Genomic DNA, 21,593 nt, shown 5'->3' with positions numbered 1-21,593 from the left:
CTGTATCTTTTAATGCATACACATCAGAGCTCTTAATATCTACTTTGGGGGCATAAGGAAGAGAAAAATAATGACATTTTGTCTCTTTTTCTCTACCAAAATTTTATTATGATATATTTTACTGATATATGATATATTTTATCACAGTGTTTTAAGCTTGGTATTTCTTGTTGCTCTGCTTTAGCCACAAAATAACCACTCAGTATAATAGCTTAGGACTGAAATACATCAAAATGGCCCAACAAAAAAATTTAAATATGGCAGCCTTAATTGGCGTTTAGCAAATAAATCTTTGAGTATAATAATTTATTCACTAGAGCTGTTGTCTCAGCAAAGTATTTCATCTTAGTTTCCAAAGAGCTGCTATTCATTACTAAATATATTTAAAGTTGAAGCAAAAAAAAAAATCACTTTCATTCTGGCCAAAAATACTATAAAATACTCAACTGTTAAGTCATCTGGGTTTTTAAAGGAAGATCAGATAGGTGATTATGCTTGTGTAGTTAATTAATAAAAAGGGAAGTAGGTAATGGTTCGCTGGGGAAACTTTTATATCACAGTATCTAGTATGACGGATCCCATGCTGTAATCACGGGGTGCTAATTCTGAACGCACACAGTGCTGTCCCACAAAGACATCAAGATTTGTAGGAAATCAACCCTCCAGCAGTCCTGGCAAGCCAGACTGACCCCAGCAAATGAAAATAATCAAAAGTAATTAGAAGCGTGCTGGACTACTCCTCGGAGAGCCGAGCAGGAGAGTAAACATGCCTGAATCCTCCAGCCACTGCAAAGGCCCATGTCTGAGCTGTTAGGTGCCCTGACCTTGTCCACATAAAGATGTGATTTATGAAGTGCAGGGCACAGCAGCAGGGCTTCTGTCTTCTCCTGGAGAACCAAATTACGGAGGTGGAGATTAACATGCTTTCAGTCGGGCCCATTTCCAGACCAAGGGAAATTTTTTATTTACTTTTTTTTTTTTTACCTTTAATTTCCTCTTTTCTTTTTTTAAACAGCTCCCCCCACCCCACATACATTTTTTTTAAAAAAACAAAACAAAACAAAGACAAAGTCCATCAAGAGAAACCAGAAATATCTCTCCTGAGTCGTGGTGATGTGAGTTGGTAACTATGGACATTCAGAGCCCTTTTTGTTTGTAAACTCTTATTGTACTGGACCATTTTGCTGGATCAACCTACTCAGCATCACAGAATTCACCTTCAAGATTAGGGAGCCACGCTTGTAAAATATTTCCCTGATTAAAACATATAAATTGAAATTAAACAAAATACTAACTTTGATTCCATGGCTTTCTGATCTAGTTTCTCTTGTCTAAACGTTATGCTTCATTACAAGGCTTATTCCTTTAGTAAAAAAGCCTTGGGAGACGAGATTGTAGGTGGTCAAGAACTGGAGGGAAAGAGTAGAGAGACAAATTGGAGTTTCTATGTTAGGAGCAATATTTATATGCGAATCAGTGAGGATTCTCTTGAGTCCTAAAGGCATATATATATATTTATATAAATATATATAAATATATATATATATATATATATATAATTTTATTTATTTATTTATTTTTTCTTATCTCAGGTTAGGTAAGAGTTTTACAAAATTCTATTCTGATGTGGAAAAGGCAGCATTGATTTTCTTTTTAAACACACATCAATATCTATACATGAAGCTAATTTAATTAGCAAGCAGTTATTGTTCAGCCAAATGCCAATTTCTCACATTATTTCATACTTCTTGACGTGAACTGTATGAAACAGGATTGAACAGGATCTCCACCAATGAAACTGCACTCGAGAAATGTAAAAATGCACTTGTACGTTCTTGAAAAACTATAAGAAAAAAAATCCCAAAACAAAAAATAACAGAGTTAAAACAAAAATGTCAGGCTTTGAGTTCAGTGTATGTTTAGCCACCTCAAGAAACCCAAAGCTGCAGAATTAAGGGAACTCTACTTAGGCTGAGGTTATAAAGTGCTTTCCTCTATAAACTAAAAACATAATGTGAGGGTGAATGGGAACATACTTTATTAACTTTATGGTATTGAAAACTGCCAGCAAGTTGTCTTGTTTTTAAATATTGTCCTCTGCAGAGTGTTACAGGGCTGTTTGTCCACAGGAAGCCTATTAAAAGTGGACAGTGCAGTCATTTCATCTGGCTTTGGCTGGACTGCTTTTCTTTCCTTTAATGATGTGCTGGAATGTACCATGCCCATAGGGTCTCCATTAGCAGAACTTTTACTTCTGGGACAACCATGAAGTTTAAGGCTTAAAAGAGGCATCAGCTTACAGTCTTGTGGGAATCACTTGAATACTGGAGCACTAACTTCTTACTGCTTTAACTAATATATTGACTTATTTTAAATAAACAGTTACACAATGAACACAGAGCCAGTGGCCTTATTGGAAATCTTTGAGCCTTTTAAAGATTCTGCAATCAACCCAGATGGGGGAGGAAGGAAGGGACCTGAGGAGGGTTTATGCCCTTTTCAAACCAGGAAGAAAACACATTAACCTCTCCCACCCCTGTCCTGCCATCAGCTCCCAGAAAAATCTATCAATTCACACTAAAACCTTATATTTTCCAATGTCCCCTTTTCTGGTAAACAACAATTAGCAGAATAGGGCAGGAAAAACAAACAAACAATCATTCCTTGTGGAAAAAAATGTTTTCAAAATACGGTTCTCTTTTTAAACATTGCTGATGAATCATTCTATTTTCTGCCTTTACCAAAGATATGCATTTGTTGTAGTATATTCACCCAGTTCATCTCCTTAATATTTAGATCATCTGTCCTGATACATGTTTGCAAATTAAAGCTGGTTTGAGATTATAGTAAAACCATTATTTTTAATAGCCCATTTCAAGGGCAGCGCTAAACACGGCAGAACACGCATGTTACTGATTACTGCTGAGCAGACAGCAGCTTTTGCAGATTAATTTGTAACTGGGAACTACTGTAAACAGATTTCACCAGAAATCCCAAGGAATAAAGGGAATTGGTGGTGGTATTTTGCTCCTTGTATTTATTATTTTAGAGATCTTCTGATGGAAAGCAAGTTAACTGGGCAGAAAAACCAGCCCCCCCTGCAAAACCGTTTCCTCCAGCCCTGCCTCTTCTGTTTCACTTCTGATCAGGTATGCCAGGGTCTTCTCCTAAAGGATTAGTATTTAAATAGCAAGAGCCTCTTTTCATGAGAAACAAGGCCCATCTAGCTACTCTGGGATTTCAGGACCCTATTTTTAAACTTCAAGTTGTGTCATCAAGGAAAAAATGGGTTGATTCCGCCTTTACATGAAGTTATTATATGATTACAGGGTTGGGGGGTCGGGGAGGGAGGGAGGGAGAGAGAGAGAGAGAGAGAGAGAGAGAGAGAGAGAGAGAGAGAGAGAGAGAGAGAGTCTGATTTAGTGTTTGCCCGGTGCTTCTGATGGTTTCCTTTAGCCTTTCTCATTTCTCACAAGTTATTCAGTAGAGAACAAGACATGATGATGATGATATTAGCAAAATACTAATGATGAGGCTAACTCCCCGATTTCTCTAGATAAATCTTCCAAGGTCTCAGACATAAAGTGTTCATTCAGTCTTTGAGCTCTAATTGGGGAAGAGAGTTTCATACGTAGAAATAGCCTTAGCTCGGGTCAGTGTCTTCGGGTTTGGACTTCATGGTACACTCGTCCCGGCTTGAGGCTCCGGAATGAGCGAAACCGTGGTTAAGGTAGAGGGCAAAACCCGGCGGCGGCCGGCTGCGGTTTCACCTGGGTGGCTGGAGCCGCTGGCGCCGCGCCTTAACTCCGGGGCGCATCGCCATCTACCGGCCTCCTGCCGCACCTGCAACTTGCCCAGACCCTTAAAAGTCGTCCCGCCTCCCCCACTCGAACCCAATATAAGGGAAAAGACTCCGAGGCCGTTTCCACGAAATCCTAATTTAGCCAGGACCTGCCACTGATTCCACACGGCCCTTTGTTTTACCCACCGATGTTTCCTCCTTTTCAGAGCAGCTTTATAAAGGGCAAGGAGGTGGGGGCAGCTGGGCTGGGGAGGAGGATTGGGGCCCTGATCAGACCCCCTGATCAGGCCTCACTGTCTGAAGCAATCGGTTCCCCAGATTACTTGTATTTAATACACAATGCATCATAAAACAAATCCCTCATCCTGACAGGAAGAAAATAGAACAGCTCATAGCTCGAGCCGGTCCAATTTATGGCTAAATTAAAAAAAAAAAAAAAAGGGGGCTCCGACAATGGGCAAGTTGAGGAAGGGCAGGAAATCAATGGCAGCAAACCGGGAGCTCTTAAAGGTTCTCAAGCGCCGAACTCTATGGGAATATCTGACCGGGTTTGGGGTTATTTACAAAGGATTTTTCCTGTCCTACCTACCACTGCTGTGCGATTTTCCCTCAAACAATGGCCATTATCTGAAATAACAGTTCAATGTCACAGATAACAGGCCACCGAAACGAATTAGTCACCACCTCTTGTCATTTTCTCTCCCACACATCTCTCCCTTTGGTTACTATTTTTGTTTTCAAATCAGCATTTTGGGGGAAATATAGATTTACGAGATTTACGCGTCTATTTGCACTTGGAGAAAACAAAAAGGGGACTTGTGTCCATTTGCAGATAAGTTTAACATAAGCGAGTTTTCCATCCCCTCTCCCTCCACCCCTCCCCCTAGTGCCCCTTAACTCGCTTACTTTGCTTAACTTTCCATTGTTGAGCTGAGAACTTGGATTTTGTCCATTTGTTTTTATGAATGGAGATTTGTGATAAAAAGCGTTTATTTTCATTTAACCGACGGGTTTTACTAAGTTTTCTAAGGTTGGCTAAAGTAAATCCATATTTTGCCACCCGTTCCCTATATTCTTTCCTCCAATGTCGTTTCTGAAATGTTGATAAAAATTGGCCATATGTATTAGAAAGTTACTAATCACCGTGTAGTACTGATCACCAAAAGAAGCATTTATGATGTTAAAAGTTTAAAAATAATCTGAGTTGTCAAATTGCTTAACACTACTTTTGGGCAGTCATGGTGTTTTAATTAGTGTGTCAAAGAAGATGGCCAAAACTCACCAGACATCGTCAATCTCTCTAAACCCATAATTTTCTGTTTGGGCGAGTTATATGCAAATAATGTTTCAGATTTTTAAACTCCTTCTAAGAAAAATATGATTTGAAAAAGTAGCATGCTCTTCTGCTGACCTAACTACAACAATGGAGGGAATAGAGTACGAATTTCAATAATAATTTTTAAAAGATGCTTAGAAAACTGGAAATATACATGTCAACTTTTCATTCTTAGGCTGCTGTTTTCGGAGAATTTCTAAAGTAATTATGTTTACCATGAGCCAGTGTCCCTTTACTCTAACCCTCATCCTTGCCCCTCGATCGCCCCACCCCCAGCCTTGGTGCACACACCCTCACACACCCGAAAGAACTTCTCCACCCCATCACTCCCATCCCCCACCTCCCGTCCCCAACACACACACACACACACACACACACACACACACACACACACACGCATATGCACACACGCACGCACGCACACACTTACACTTGTGCGTTCAGAACATTGAAACAGAGGATATTTCCCTGGGGAAAGAAATCCTGCCTGGCGAGGTCTCCCCATTGGTTGTTTACCCAGAGAAATCTACATGTTTAAGGGGAATGGTGCATCCATAATCAGTCCGTCCCTATAGGACTTAGGTCTTGGCGACCTTTTTGTGACCTCTCCCGCCAGAGGAGGCTGCTGTCACTTTAAAAATTACTGAAAGAGGAGCCCGTCTGGCTTCCGATCACTCTGGGCGGCGGGAGATAGCTCCCTTTCTCCCTCGCCCCGGGTTCTTTCTGGATGGCCGAGCAGATCCTCTTTAAAGAGACAGTTCATGAAACAGAAACCCGGCGGCTGAGCTTGGAGTTGCGAAAGGGGACGATCCCGTGAGGGTCTAGGACCGGGGAAGGCGCTGCGGAGGATCTGAAAGGGGGCTAGAGCTCCCCTCGCCTCCCCAGGCCCCCCACCTTTTCAAACTCTCCTCCTCCTGCCTGTTTCTCCCCCCCCACCCCCCCACCCACCTCCTGGAACTGGGAGAAGTGGAAGAAGTTTTAGTGGGTTTCAGATAACTTACATTACACATCGGGCTGATAAGAGCAAGAGAAAGTGAGAAAAGAGGGAGGTGATGTGAACCAGAAGGAATAGCTCCGAGCTCATTTAGGAAGGGGGGAAAAAGCCAAAACACACCAAATCCGGGTCACCCAGACAAGAGGAGACTGCTTTTCTGGTCTTAAAAATACACTGCTGGCGGACAATAAATCTGAAACGCGTGGTCCTGGCGAGCAGATCCTAGAGACGGACAAAGTTATCAGAAACCCTTTCGGAAACCGAGACGCGAGCCTTTTTTTTTTTTTTTTTTTTTAAACCTCTCGAAATGTGGCTCGGGATCATTTGAAAGGATTTTCGTGCAGGAAAGCTGGGGGCTGCTGATTATTTTATTTTGTTTGTTTAATTCTTCTGTGAATGGCTTTTATTGCTGAGTTGAGGCCATAGAAATCTTAAGGTAAGAGAACTCACTTAAAAAAAAAATCTTGGCGATGTGCATAGTTTGTAACTTCGGACAGTTTCCTGCCTTGGCACCCCTTCTCCCGGGCGCCCCCCGCCCCCCAGCCTTCTTTTCCTACTTGCCCGCAGTCTCGCGGAGCCCTGCTGCTTATCTACGTTGCTGGGACTGGCGATTTCCTTGTTCCTCCTGTGGAACGGTGCGGTCTGGACGCGTCTCCAGGGTGGGTCGTCTGGCCTTCGGTGGGTCTCTCTGCCGGCTGCCGGCCTCTTTTCCTTGCGCTCTTCTCCTGCTTCCCCTCCCTCCGTGTGTCTGTCCGTCGGTATCAGGGACGCAGAAGGTGGGGTTGCCAAAATCTGAATTCCTGGCACTGGCCACGCGACTTTGGAGCCGCTTTCGGCCGAGTTCCACCTTGCCAAGTAACAGCTTTGCTGTCCAACACCGTGTGCTTGCTTCGCGAGAAAGTCACATTCGGACCCTTTGGCTAGATTATGGGTGGTTTTTTTTTTTCTTCTTCTTCTTTTTTTCCCCCCCTTTTGCTGTTGGCTTTTTGAAAGGGCCTTTCTCTAAAGTCCACCTAGAGGGAATTCTTTTTTTTTTTTTAAAGCTATCTTTGGAACTTGAAAGCTTTTAAAAACACAGGAGTGTGTTAGATGGAATGACAGAAGATGTGTTACTTTATTTTATTTGAGATTTCTGAGACGATTAAGACATTGGGGAGGCAAATGCATCTGCTAGCAAATCAAAAGTGAATAATTCACCCGGGGGAGGGGGAGGTTTCTAGAGAAAGTTAAGCTTTTGTCTTGGGGCAAGAATATTGACAATAAGAAAGTTAATATGTTGGTGAAATATTTGAATAATCATGTAACCTATATATGAAAGGACATTCTTTGGAAATGAACCTGTTTTTAAATTAATTTCACTGTTGACAGTGGCAATGGCAATAATGTTAACACGGAATAAAATTACACCTAGAATTTTTATGTGCAGTATATGCAACACTTAACTCCCTGCCCCCGCAAAAAGGGAATATTCGAAAGCTAAGAGGATAGATGATTCTTGACTTTGAAATTAACAAGTTTTCCACGTTTTTCTGCAAATATGAAATGTAACTGGTATTGCATTTCCCTGACTTCACCCTATTTCCTTCATTAAATATTTCTCTAGTGTGTCAGAACTGCCTTTTTGCTAGTCAAGAAAACAAACAACAGAAGATCTACCAGAAACCAAACAAACCCAGAAACAAACAAAACAATTCCAACTTTTTATATTTTAAAATGTGTACTGCTATTGTTATTTATTCTCCTAAACATCTGAGGAGGGAGGAATCTCAAGTTGCCATTTGAGTTACTCAGCAATGAGAGGCGAAGAAAACAACTTCAAGTTTGTAGTTGCAATAAATAAGAAATTGTTAAAAATCTGTCCTCCTTAGAGAGGATATGTAATGTAGACTTTTTGTTGTTAGTGTGAAGAAGTGTTGTTGGAAAAGACTTGAGGTGTGTGTGTGTGTGTGTGTGTGTGTGTGTGTGTGTGTGTGTGTTGCAATTATTATCCCTATCTTCTGTTCTGATTTTTCTTTTTTAAATTGTGGGACTACTTATTTCCCTTAATTGCCTCATGGCCAAAGGCTTTTTCATAATGCCTCTTGACTACAGCCCTCAGAACACTGGGCTTCTTCTTGAAGTTTGTGGTGAGTTAATGAGTTGAATCTGCAACTGGGTGATTACCTGAATTCTATGCAAAACTGCTTTTGGGTCATATACCCAAGAGTTTAGTTTTAACTTTTATTTAGGTATAGATACAGAACAGTTCTGTGGGACTTACTTAATTCATCAAGAATTAAATAGACTGCATTGTTTAGTCTTTGATAGGAAACTTCCTCAAGTTTGCATTAACTGATTGACATTAACATTACCAACATTTCTAGTTATTCACCATCAGGTCAACAATTCTGCAGCTTTTGATATTGATGTTTAAAACATTATTGCTGCTAGTGAATCAGTATAGTTTTGTTTAAGTATGCAACACCTTAAAAATAAACTTTTGCCATTTCGATTTTTGTTTAATAAGTGTCCTAAGTAATGATTACTATTTAGGATAGGCTGAATGTGAAATATCATGAAAAACAACAACCATATATAATGATGGAAGTTTACTACAATATTCTTATACATTTTGTTCACAAGTCAATTTTGTTATTTTGCCTACTAAACGTAAAATTGAAATATGCAATGGCATGTGTTAACTAAAACATTAGGTTGCCATATTTTGCATGAGTGTTTACCCATCATTTATTTTCATTTGCTTTTCTTTAGGTTGGTCAGAAGCATCTATGGGACAAATGTTATTATCTTCTTCAGTTAAGGGTGTGATTTGATGGTAGAGAAATCCAAACTGAAAATGAATTTGATGCTATTTAAACTTTTTTAATTGAATTAATTTAAAGTGCAAAAATGTGAAAGTATACACTTACATGGGCAGACTATCCAAACCTAAAATATTGACTATTTAGTTTAGAAATATTATTAGTATATGTTATTCACTGTGATTTTTTTATAAAAACACATTGGATAAAATTAAGTCAATAGCATTCATTCATACATAACAAGGAAGCAAGCATTTTTTGAAACCAAGGAATCAGCTTTTTTGTAATAGTTTACAATTGACTATTTCCTTTAAAAAAAAGTACATTGCCACTTTTAAGATAACTTGTTATATTATTCCTCCTTTATTAGTATGCATGCTGCCTGAATTTTCTCTTTTAAAGATTCAAAGGAGGAATATACATTTGAATAAAATATTTTCAAGCAATTAACCATTCTGATGAATGAACTGATGTGGAAATTGATTGTTCTCATCTTCTTCCTTCTAGATCTTAGATGAGTTTTGCAATGTGAAGTTCTGCATAGATGCTAGTGAACCAGATGTAGGAAGCTGGCTCAAGTACATCAGGTTCGCTGGCTGTTACGACCAGCACAACCTCGTTGCATGCCAGATAAATGATCAGGTATGTTGTAAAGATTTTCTTGTCTTTCTTTGAGAGCACTAAAGTCTCAGTGAAGCCTGGTGAATAAAAATAACAGTGAGCTGCAGTAGACCCTTGTGGCCTGTTTGTTGATATGGTGAAAAGTAACGCACAAATATAAGTAAGATGCAGAATAAAGTCATTTTCAATACTGTTTTCTTTCACTACTACCTTTTTGGGTGGTAGGTTATTCACTCTGTACCAGTAAACTTCATAAATGCTCCAGTTTCCTTAGTGTGATTGAATGAGTTGGAAACTGAGCACTAATTGTTGCTAGCTGTTCTTTACCTTTCTTTTTTTTTTTTTTACCACCATCACAGGGAGACATTCATAGAAAGTACTGAGCTAATCAAAAATGCTGTGTGAATTTACACAGAAATTAGAAGTGATATAGTTGAAATATTATATAGATTTTATTAGAAATAATAGGTAGATATATGCGTGTGAACTATGTGTGGACTTACCTGATTATGCATTTTATATTGATTTGTCTGATTATAAATGAGAAACACCTTTAGATTAATCAAAATACATTTTTTTTTTGATATGTGAAGAGCTTAAAAGTACCACTGCTGGAAATTGCTTTATGGAGGCCCATGCAGTGAGCTTAACTTTAATAACAATGACTATGAAATAAGATCATGAAAATATCATGAAACATATTTTGCACTCAATAAAGTTAGGTTATGAATCTTGTAACTGAGTATGACAATATCTAAAACAACAAGAAGTTTAGCCTGTTAATTTTTGTTTTATAAACATTGTTGAGTTAGAATTTAATTATGTTATCATTATTTATTTCTTTTAACCCAGTGGTTACCTAAATCAAATTACGTTTCAAAGACCATATTAAAATAGTTGCTTGGCAAATCTACTATGAAAATCAGCACCAAGAAAAAGAAAAGTTTAAATTAGATGTTTTCAATTGAAAGCTGTTAAGTAATGCTAGCGTCATATGGTCTAAGACTCTATTTCAATCATCATTATGAGATTTTCTCTGGCATTTTACCAGCTATCAGATAATTTTTACTGACCAAACTGTATAAGAGGTAGTAAATTACAAAATTAGGTTTAAATGGGAATCATTTAAAACTCTTCAACATATATCAAAAATAATATACTAATCAATTGTTTTTTTCCCTTTGCCGTAAGTAAACAAGAGGCATTATTGACAAAGGATAACATTATTAAATTAGCTATTGATTGTGAGCAGAAAATATTCCAAGTCTGCAAGATGAGTTGCTGTCACCATCAACAGCAAACATTTTTTGAACACCCACTATTTGTAGATGTGGGAAATACATAGATGTTATAAATTAGTGAATTATTTGTGCTGTTTCCTAAAAAAGGAACTGGAGGACCTCAAAAGGCAACTGTAAGGTGAAATAATATAATTATATCATAATAATTATTTGCTATTCATATTTACTAATAATAGGAGCTATTATTTCCTTAGATAGGTAAAACTGTTGTCGGATCAGTGAAAAGATGGTTTAAGAATCGGACTTGTGGCCAATTCATTTTTTCATTTATTATTTATGTGCCTAACACTTTATAATAAATATACTCTTGTCACTGGGAACCTTGATTGCATTAAAAAGGGAAACTATTTTGCTGCTTCTATCTCTGAATTAGGTTGCTTCTTAGAGTAAGCATTTATAATTTTAACATAGTTTTGAGGTACACTGTAAAATGCGTTGCTTTCAAAAGAAAATATGCTGGTTTCATACTTTAATGAATAGCATGGTTACTTATTTTAACTGAAGAACCAGGGAAAATAGTTAATCAGGAAAAACATAAAAGGCCAATATTAGACACATAACTATTATTTCTGTAAGTACTCATTTTAAACTTATATACTATGCTGGCAAAAATCTAGGATGGTAACAGAGTGCATATCGAATAACATAATTGTGAAATTGACATTACATGGTCAAGTAAGTTCACCCATAAACAAGAGAGGAAGCTCAGAGGTAAAAGTCAGACCTGTGTGATAGGCATATAGGCATGCCATCACACTTAGCTCAGTTGACAAGACAAAAGAGAATAGACACCCAAATAGTGTATGCATATATTATAAACATATTAATCTATAAGCTTGTATGCATATTTATAAAAGCCAGTTAAGACTAAGAGCTTTGAAATGTGAATGTTGGACCAGCTACCATGATAAAAAAGCTGACTAAAGAGATTCTCTAGGTCTATTTTTTCGCTCTCTCTTCCATGAGGACTAGGAGCTGCCAAATGGTGAATAAACACAACTCATCACATAATGAACACTCTTATTGAGGGAGATATTATTTAATATCTAGACATGAAGAGAGACCCTGAATCAGGATTAATTATTAAACGTGAGCAACATCAACTCACCTGCACAACACAAAAGCGAATGAAGCAGTCTGAAAGAAATTGTAAAAACTGTTCCTTTTTGCTCTGATTATGAAATGGAGCTCAAGTTCATAAAATAAATTTTAATAACATAAGAGGTATAAGACTTGGACTATAAAAAGGAGAAATTTCAGTGGCTCTTTCAACTGCAGTCTGGCCATTGTAATAATTAGGGTATCTAACAAAAATGACCCAGAACCAAACAAGAGTTGATAAATTATAGAGTTTACTTTGCAAAGATACAGAGTTTTAAAATTCTAATGTTAATGATTAAGTTTAATCAATTTTGGAATAGTTTTATAATGATGTAGAGAGTTCTATAGAAGAAAATAAATGTGCTTGCTAAGATGATAATACAGTTTGACAGTCAAAACATGTATACTGGATAAAACCCATATTTTATTTATTTGGGAGTGAAGAAATATTAGAAACAACATGGATTTTGATTTTCAAATAAAGTTGATAAAGGATCTAATCCATTTTGTATCATAAAAACAAAGGCCATTCATTTACATTTTTCTAATACCTCTCTCTCCAAGCATTTTATTTGAGGGGATTTTCCTGAGTTTAAATTTTCCAATAGATTTCTATGAGTTGTTTTATTTCAGATTTTTTTCCTTTTTGAACAGTCACAGTTAGCTTTGTGGAAGCTTTTTTCCTTGATAATGCTGCCTAGAAAGACTCAATTTATTGTTTTTAGATATCTTTCATTTCATGTCTTCAAAATAATTGCAGTGATGTTTTTAGAGATAGAAATTCAGAAAACGCTGGCATAACTGCTAAACCATAATTTCAAAGTAGCTACAGCTTCTGACTGATATCCTTATCCCCCCCCGAAAGTACTGTATTAGCTATCGTAATTTATCTTTGTAAAAGAAGGGCCACACCAAAGATACTAGAAAATTAAAACCACAATCACACTCAAGTCATAAAATAGTAGTAGATGCATTAAAAACACTTAAGGCTCTTTATCCTAGGAGCCCTAATGATTTTTGCCCTGATTCCTTAAAAGTTTCTGTACAGTGTTACATAGCTACACTGCTGTGGCACAGTGTCTAGCTGGAAATTTTTACCGAGACAGAGAATGCTTCAATCTTTTTGCATTTGAACAATGTGAAATTGTCCCTGGTTGCTTTCAGGACCAAGAACTGTCACCGAAAGGTAGAGCGGGGCAGGAGCAAAAGCAGAGTTGGATGACGAGACCTCTTTCCAGAATAGGTCTTCATGAGGACCAGATATGCAGAGGAAGCATGAAAATGGCTTATTAATTATTCAGAGGTTTCATTTACATCTGGAAGCACCCATGTGTTTCATGTCAAGTGGGCCAAACATCTAGACGATTTACTGCTTTTCTTTTTTTTTTGTCGGAATATTTGGACGTTCTTTGAGGTGTGGCTGTAGCACATTGCTTTAGGTTGGGTCTCACCCTGGTCCTGCCTACCCCTCCATCCTTTGAAAAGTTTCCTCATACCTTCACATTTCTATACCCTTCACCAAAATCAAAGGCAAGATGACACACAGACCACCCCATCCAACTCAAACAATGCCAGTTTTCATCTATGATATGTTCCTAAGCTCTGTGTACTTAAGGAATAGCTCTCTGAATACAAGTTTTTCTCTAATATTTCTTCATGATGAAATCATATTGGTTGTCATCAAACAGGTCACTAAGGCACAATTTATGTTAAGTTGACTTTTTAGACTTAAACAAGACCTGCCTTTCCACTCATGATAATTAGAATGATCTGGGTGTGTGCTTTGGGGTAACATTTTATATGTGTGTGTATGTATTCTGGATCATAGGAAGGAACATGATTTCATTCAAACTCCTGGCCTGCCCTAACATGGTCTACAAGTGGAATGAAGTTCTCAGAAATCCAAGACATTATTAATCTTGTCATTTACACAAGGTGATAAGTCCTTTCATTTTTAAACAGGCCCTTGACAGCTGGTATTTAGTAAGTAGAATAAGAGAAGTCTGCTGTTCACTCCGAATAAAAAGACATGTGTCAATAAGAGATTATCTAATGCCTGATGTATATTTTGAAGAAATAAGACATAGGAGAACGAGTGCCCCTCGGAGAATACAAGGTTGGAATTCATTGAAGAGATGCTGCCAGCTCTCTTGTGGTTAATGAACAGCAGCAAGATTCTACAGTGTTTTCAGTTGGAACAGGCATTGTTCTCATTTGTGCTTTACCTTATAAAGTTTTAACTGCTTCCAGGACGATCATGGCTGAGTTGGCACACCCGCTTTCCCTCTCCTTAGGTCCACGTCAATGATTCTGTGAGAGCACTGTGACACTAGAACAGTATTATTATTGCAAGTTTATTATGGGCTCAATTATCAAGTTATTTTCTTTGGCTTTTTTACTGAGAACAAAAGTTGTGTTTTCCTGCATCATTCTATTATTACAGTTTATGCAAAAAAGAAGGGAAGATCTGCTATGTGAAAAGCAAGATGTAGTTTGTTAGCCTCTTTACAATTTAAAAAAAAAATGTTTGCGTAGACTGTCAGGTAATTTGTTAATTTGCTCTTCCTTTACAAGGGTTTCTGTCCACATTTTCTATGACCTCTTTTGATGTTAAAATTATTATTGGCTTTGAGCATTTTCTTTGCTTTGCTTTTAAGTCAAATTCCACTTTTATACCAAAGTTATGCTCTGCTGTTTTAAGATGCATGCCAGCTGGCACTACCCAGGGACTGGCTTTGTGAACGATGCCCAAGCTGACTTTGGGGGGATGTTGTCTAGCTGATAAGTTACTTCCTTCACCTGAAGATGAAACTGTCTCAGACATAGTTTACCATTTGATATTTACATGGCAAAACAAACAGAACTACCTCCCCTGAGCCCCCAAAATGTTTTCCTCATGTAATAATGCCCAGGGTAGAACTTTGCCATAACACCACACAGACTGGGAATTTTACTAAGATTCGCAGACCACATAAATGGAAAATAAGACAGCCTGAAGTATTCCATACACATATGCAGTAATTACTGTTTGCGTGGTATACCACACCTTTCATTCAGGAAGATCTCAAAACATCACACCCACACTAGGCTCCAGCTATTTCTAGAATGGCACCAAAAAGATGGTCGTCAAAATGCATTACAAGCCACCTTGACCAACATGTTGGTCAAGGACATGAGAAAAGCCTCCAGCCTCGTAAAACAACCCAAAGGTGATCTTTAGCTTCCTCATCATGTAATGATGGAAATCTTGCCAAACATTCTGAAACCACTCAAAATGATCAGTTTTCACAGAATCAGACGAAATTCGGCTGCATTAAAAGCTGGTGGCTCAGGATATTTCTTATGGAGTCTGTAGAGAGATCCTTGGAGGTCATTCAAAGGGACAACTTGCAAGGCTTCCAGGCTGAGTACACTGTAGGCACCAGGAATACGTAATAAGTGGACCTTTATCACCTGCCCTGTTTATACCAACAGTCAATTCTCTGTTTTGTTTCATCCAATAAATTATACTTGGCTTTCTCCTCATGTTATTCATAAAGAGCTAAAAATGTGGCGGGCGGGGGGAACTCCTCCATGAACATTTTTGTTCTGAAAAAAACCAGCGGATACCTATTTTTCATTTGGGAAGCAGATATAGCAAGACCATACCTGTAGATTTCTCCATTAATATATTTTTTTAGTCTGTAGCTGTCACCCTAAAGAAAAATATAGGATACCATCTCTTTGAAGAATCTAAGGAAAGTAAGGATGGTTTGCTTTGGCAAAGCTTGGCCACAATCAAACTTCCACTCTGTGGGACAAATGTCTTTACATTCTCTCATCCATCTCTCCATCTGCTGAAGACATTTCTTGTTATCTCTTACTAATGGTGCTCGGAACGTATAAATAGGGCCTTTCTTCCAGAAGCTATAAAGTTGATGTCATTTTTGCCCTTCTGAATTGGGGTTTCCCACATAGCTATGGGTAGATCAGAGGTCCGGACTATGTTTCCTAAAGCCAGCACATGTGCACACATTATCTTTGTGGATTCGATGTTACCTCTCTGCAGTACCAACACTGACAGATGTGTTCATATCAAATGTTGACTTTGTTCAGATATGCAAGCTGTCACTTACTTCCCCTCCCACCTAACCTCCAAACATTCAAGTTCCTTTCAGCTTTTCCTAGTCTTCTGACTAGGAAATTGAGTGAAGCTATAGAAAATAAAGTATTCAGGCTGAATTTGGGAGCCGAGAGAGGAAGAAATCAACTGTCAACTTCAAAGTGAAAAGACAGTAATAGTCTGAAAAAGTTGTCTCTCAGAACAGATTTTGCAGGGAGTACATTTCTCTATTATTTCAATTATTACAACTTCCTGAATAGGTTGAAGGTCATTCATAATTCACACTTCTGTCATTTTTAGACATGCCAAATGCAGTCTATTAAGCATAAATAAAACTTCCAGTGCTCGACCAGGAAAAATAAACGGAGATTCATAACAATGAGGCCTTGTTCATCTTTTTAAAAGTAAATGATGGGTTTTCTTTCTCTCTTATTTTCCTTCTTGTACACTGAATTTTTCTTCTGTCTCAATAGTACAAACATAATACTTTAAATCGATCCAAGCATAGCAAACTAGACAGCAAAGCTGGTCTGACAGATTTTAGATTTTTCTATTTTATAGGATAATAAACAAGAACCCACATTATTACCATTTATAAATACAGATGGTAGCATCATCAATTTGATGGAGGATTAGGCTGAACACAGGCCCTGACATTAAAGTAGAATCTGAAAGTCTTTTATAGCCTATTAACTTTCCTATCAGAATGCTTATAAGTGCCCATACTCTCCTTAGCTATCTTCTTCTCGCACTTAAATAACAAAAGAAAATTGACATTTAATAAAGTACGTTTAATTCCAATTCCAACTGTATATAATATATAATCATATATAATATATAACATACTTTATATGATATAATATATAATTACATATAGCATATGATATATAATTAGAACCAATTATATACCATTAAACATTCTTATATATTAATATTTAAAATATGAGATTAATAATATTTTATGCAAATTTTAAAATTTCACCAAGACACATACTTTGCCACATTTATATGTCACATCTGAAATATATAACATATCCAAGCACATATATACTTTTTACATGACATTGTATGAAAATATTCCTTTTGGAAGTCTAAAATTTGGTAAATCAAATTCATGTCACCACTTCCTTTTATCTCTACCTTAGCCTTGTGAATATTAACTGTGAATGGATATTCTTTTTGCATTTGAAACTGGTTTTAAAGTTTGATTAAAATAAATTTGTTTAATAATTATGTTTTGAGTAATTCCTATATACACGTATAATATTATATTTATGACGTAAATTGTGAATTTCACCAGTAGTAAAATAAGCAATTTAGGAGACTTCTAGTTTTATTTTCAAATATCTGAATGATTAGAATTTTAAAAAATGTTAAGAAATTTTACTAGTATGCTATTTTAGCAAAATGTAAAAATAAAATAATACAAAAAGATCTATTAACACATTTACTGTAAATATTTATTCTTATAAATTGAAGTATCCAGAGAAGCAGATATAATATCCATACTTACAAAGATAGAAATATAGCTTTTTGGAAAAATAAAAAGCAAAATATGGGGAAAACTAGATTTTTTCTATGATAAAATGAAAAGACCACTTCAACTTTCACAAGTTTCTAATGTATGGAGAGTTAGGTCATGTTCAAAATTTGTTGTGTTTCTGGAATTTGGTGTTAACTATCAAGTAGAGAACTCTAGAGGAATTAAAATATTTTATGTTTAAAAATATTTTATCATGCCTTTTAAAAAATGGGATTCCCGTATAATCCCATTTTCTTATTATAAGGCCCCATTGCTCTCTTTCACATATTGGGAGGATTGAGTTTTTTTCCTTCTAATAGAGAATTATGAGAGAAACCCAGCAAAATAACAAATCAACAACCCTTTTGATTCAATTCAAAATTTTTCTAAGTGTGTAAGACTTTTGAGCCTTTTTTTATACTTGAGTTGAATTCATCACAAAATCCCAGATCCAGGACATTTTTATTTTGGATCCAGAAAACTTTTTCCATAAAACCCCCTTTAGGAGAGGAGACCTGTTAACTGTTTTATGGAATTTAACGGAGCAATTGATTCCCTTCTATTTTTCTCCAACACAAAAACCAGAGAGTTTATATTAGTCGTGTCTCTGCTTCTGGTACATAACTCAGATGACATATAATTCAGAGCTCTACAGTATAGCCAAGTTTTTGAGAATACACTGATTTTAAAAACGTTATGATTTTAGTTTTATAAGCATGGTCATGGATACTTAATATACAAACTGGTAGGGAAAGCTACAGAAATCACTTCTGTTCTTTATTATATTTTTACTTGCGGAAACACATCATAAAAGCATAGATGTGATAGTTTATTTTCTGAAAAGCATGATTTCTCCAAGATAACAGTTCATCATTCCCCCACATAATTGTTCTGAGGCAACAAATTGTCATGTTTTTGTTTGAACTACTCTTCTCACTTCTTCGCTCCTGCTGGTGTGTTATTATTGCTAGAAAGTAAACTAATTTTATGTGTAGACATCTCTGGGTTCAAGTTTTCAGATTATACTTTGGGGCCATTGTGTCTATAGGAGGAAAAACACAATTTTACCTAAGTATCTGTAAGATCCTAAAAGATGAGATATAATGATGATCTCAAGTGGCAGCAACACCTTGAAAAAAACACTAGATTTATAAGGGTGGGGTAGATGGGACGTCGAGGCATATTCTTATTGCTGTATGAGGAAACATGCCCAGAATCTGCCCTCATTACGTCTGGTGCTAGCCAGTTCTTTTTCAAACCTCAGTTTCATGAGCACCATAAAAATTCACTTAAAATCGAAAAGAACACCCTGAAGTTAAAACCCACTCTGCTTTGCCTTGCCTTTCATGGCCTGGAATGTCACCTTTTACCTCCAGTAAATAAAGCCAACATCAACACTCTTCTGTGTCTTTTATTTTTTTATGTACTCAATATTCTTCACATGACGATCTGGACACTTAAAGGGAAATTACAGTAGTGATCTATGTCCCACAAAGAGAATTGTCTTTATAATATGTAGTTCTAACGTATCCATCATTTTCTTTTGTTTTCTTGGACTGTTCACATTGGATCGAGTAAATCTAAAGTGGAATTAAAAGAGGCATGATTAATAGTGGACTACAAAGAAAATAATGATATCATAATACTTTCTTAAAATGACCTGGCATGTGTGTCTAAGCAGCATTCCCCCATAGAGACAACTGCACTGTTTTACGGTCTTGCAGGGTATTGTCTTTTTAACCTCACTATTTCCGAGAAGCCACTGAAAAGTTCTAATATGTCACAATTCAAATGTCAACATGTTGTTGGAAAGGAAGCTAATAAGTTAAACCTTTGAGAGATGCCAAAAAGAGGTGATTCAAACTGTTGAGAGAAGTCCATTGTTTTCTAAGGGGAAATAGAACTCCAGAATGAAACAGGGTACTTATAAGCATTTAACTGGAAGGTTGGGGAAAAAAGCAAAAGCACACTCATTTTTTTTTTTTAATCTAGTAAGTTTTTGAACCCAATTCTTCTCAGTGTATTCCCACTGAGGGGAAATAGGAAGGTTAAGGTTAAGATACAAACTGTAAATTTGCTGTGTTTTGTAGAAAGATCACTTAACAAGGAACAATTTTCCTAAAAAGTCTGGATTCCATCTCTGGGTAGATATCAAGAATCTTAGGTTATATTATAATATATTATAGCAACATTTATGTTTGACTTTATTTTCTACAAACCCACTTCACATGGTTAAATTACTGTTGAATTAAAAAAAACCTTTTATTTCAGCAGGAAAGAAAGTAAGCAGAAAATGCTCCTTATTGAATTATTTTTTGAATTTAGCACAATTTTATGCTCTAGTCTTTTAACAGAAAAATAAACAATTGGACTTTAGAGCCACCTACTGGAATAAAGAGGCACACACTTATGTTTAATGTTCTACGTTTCTCAAAAGATAAACAAATAGATAAATACAACTAAAGTTATGTACATTTCTGTTGATCTTATAAGACATCAATTTGCTCAATATTTCTCAGTTTGAAATATCAAATGGCCCTACAAGAAACAATAATTAGAGCAATGTCTTCTAAAAAGAATCCTTCCCATTTCTTAGTAACAATTTGTGTACCACTTTGTGTTATGTGATTTTTCTCCCCATTAGGTTGAGATTGAGCAGAACTCAATCCTTATTTTGTTATTGTCACTTTTGGTGGTATTTGTGTGTGTGTGTGTGTGTGTGTGTGTGTGTGTGTGTGTGTAAATGTAATTGGTCTCATCGTCACCAGTTAATTGTATAACTTCATTCTTTCTTCCATAACTTCCATCTAGTAATGGAATTGTTAATAAATAATCTTAGAATAAAATTAAAAACTAATAATATTTTTATGGTAAAATGAATAAACACCTTAAATATTTTCATGGTGAAATGCTTTTTCATTGAGATATAATTAACATAGAACCTTATCTTAGATTCAGTTATACAGCATGTGATTCTATAGATGCATGTATTGTGAATTCAGTGCTTTTATAAATGAAAAAGCAATCCTGTAACCTGGACAAGTAAATTGATCAATCTTACTTGCCTCAAGTCACAGAGCTGGCTAGGGGAAAGACAGGTAGCTCTCAGAAATTATAGGTCAGGAGTCGTCTCACACTTGCCCCACTGCTCTTTGGTCAGTCATTAATGGATTTGTTAAATCCTTCCTCTCCTCAACATTTTGCTGGAAAGTCAGAGGAATCCACGCCACCCCAACCCCCGGTAAATGAATCTATTGAAGGCATAATGCCTGTTTTCAAGGAATGGGATTAGGAGCCTGGGCATGAGGGCCTGTCCCGATTGGTGAGAGAGGGAATGAGTTGTAAAAAACAAAATGCTTTCCTTTGACTATGTTCTCTACAGATCTTACTGCCCTAATTCTTTATGTCATGTCCTTCTACACTGTTAGCTTAGAAACACCTTGTTGAGAAGGTGCTACTTTTGAGAGAGACCATGCTCAATCAAGGAGGGTAATTGTGCCCTGCCAGCCACCCTTAGCTAGATCACTGCCGGATAAGGCGTAACACATTCAATACTCTGAGTGTGTGTGTGTGTGTGTGTGTGTGTGTGTGTGTGTGTGTGTGTGTGTAGCTCTCTGGAGTGAGGAATTCAGAGAAGGGAAAGTTCTTTGTTCACCATTATGCAGGGTATATGTGACACATCAAGCCTTGCATTAAGAAAATTTGATTTGTGAAGTAGGATTTGGAAAAGATTTGTGAAGTGGCATGAGGGTCACAGCTTTCCATTTGTCATCAGAGGGCTAATTTTCAGTATATGAAACACCAAGTCACACACTTATTTTGATAAAAATAAAAGGAATATTTTTGTTAAGGTATGAGAAAAAGTTTGGATATCTTACTGTATATCTTGCCCTTCCTTAGTATTTACGTTTCTCTCTCTCTTTCTCCCCACTCCACCTTTTTTTTTTTTTTTTTTTTTTTTTTTTTTTTTTTTTTTTTTCTTTTGAAGATATTTTATAGAGTAGTCGCAGACA

The 21,593-nt window shown here is 36.7% G+C and overlaps 1 protein-coding gene across 11 annotated transcripts in view; it reads left to right on the top strand.

Annotated features, from left to right (window-relative positions):
- The window catches only part of MECOM (MDS1 and EVI1 complex locus), a 277,303-nt gene that overhangs the window by 207,436 nt on the left and 48,274 nt on the right, over positions 1-21,593 (top strand). For 6 of the 11 annotated variants that reach the window (XM_019643952.1, XM_019643951.1, XM_019643949.1 and 3 more), the window contains exon 2: positions 9,441-9,575. In XM_019643952.1, coding sequence (XP_019499497.1) covers positions 9,441-9,575 — 135 coding nt within the window. Of the gene's footprint in view, positions 1-6,065; positions 6,569-6,644; positions 6,811-8,182; positions 8,259-9,440; positions 9,576-21,593 lie in introns of those variants that run through there. The other 5 variants (XM_019643957.1, XM_019643953.1, XM_019643960.1 and 2 more) reach the window with 5 other exon arrangements.

This window comes from Hipposideros armiger, unplaced genomic scaffold, assembly GCF_001890085.2.
Source record: "Hipposideros armiger isolate ML-2016 unplaced genomic scaffold, ASM189008v1 scaffold_83, whole genome shotgun sequence".
NCBI lineage: Eukaryota > Metazoa > Chordata > Mammalia > Chiroptera > Hipposideridae > Hipposideros > Hipposideros armiger.
The sequence above is the reverse complement of the archived record's forward strand: the minus strand, read 5'-3'. Positions and strand labels throughout refer to the sequence as shown.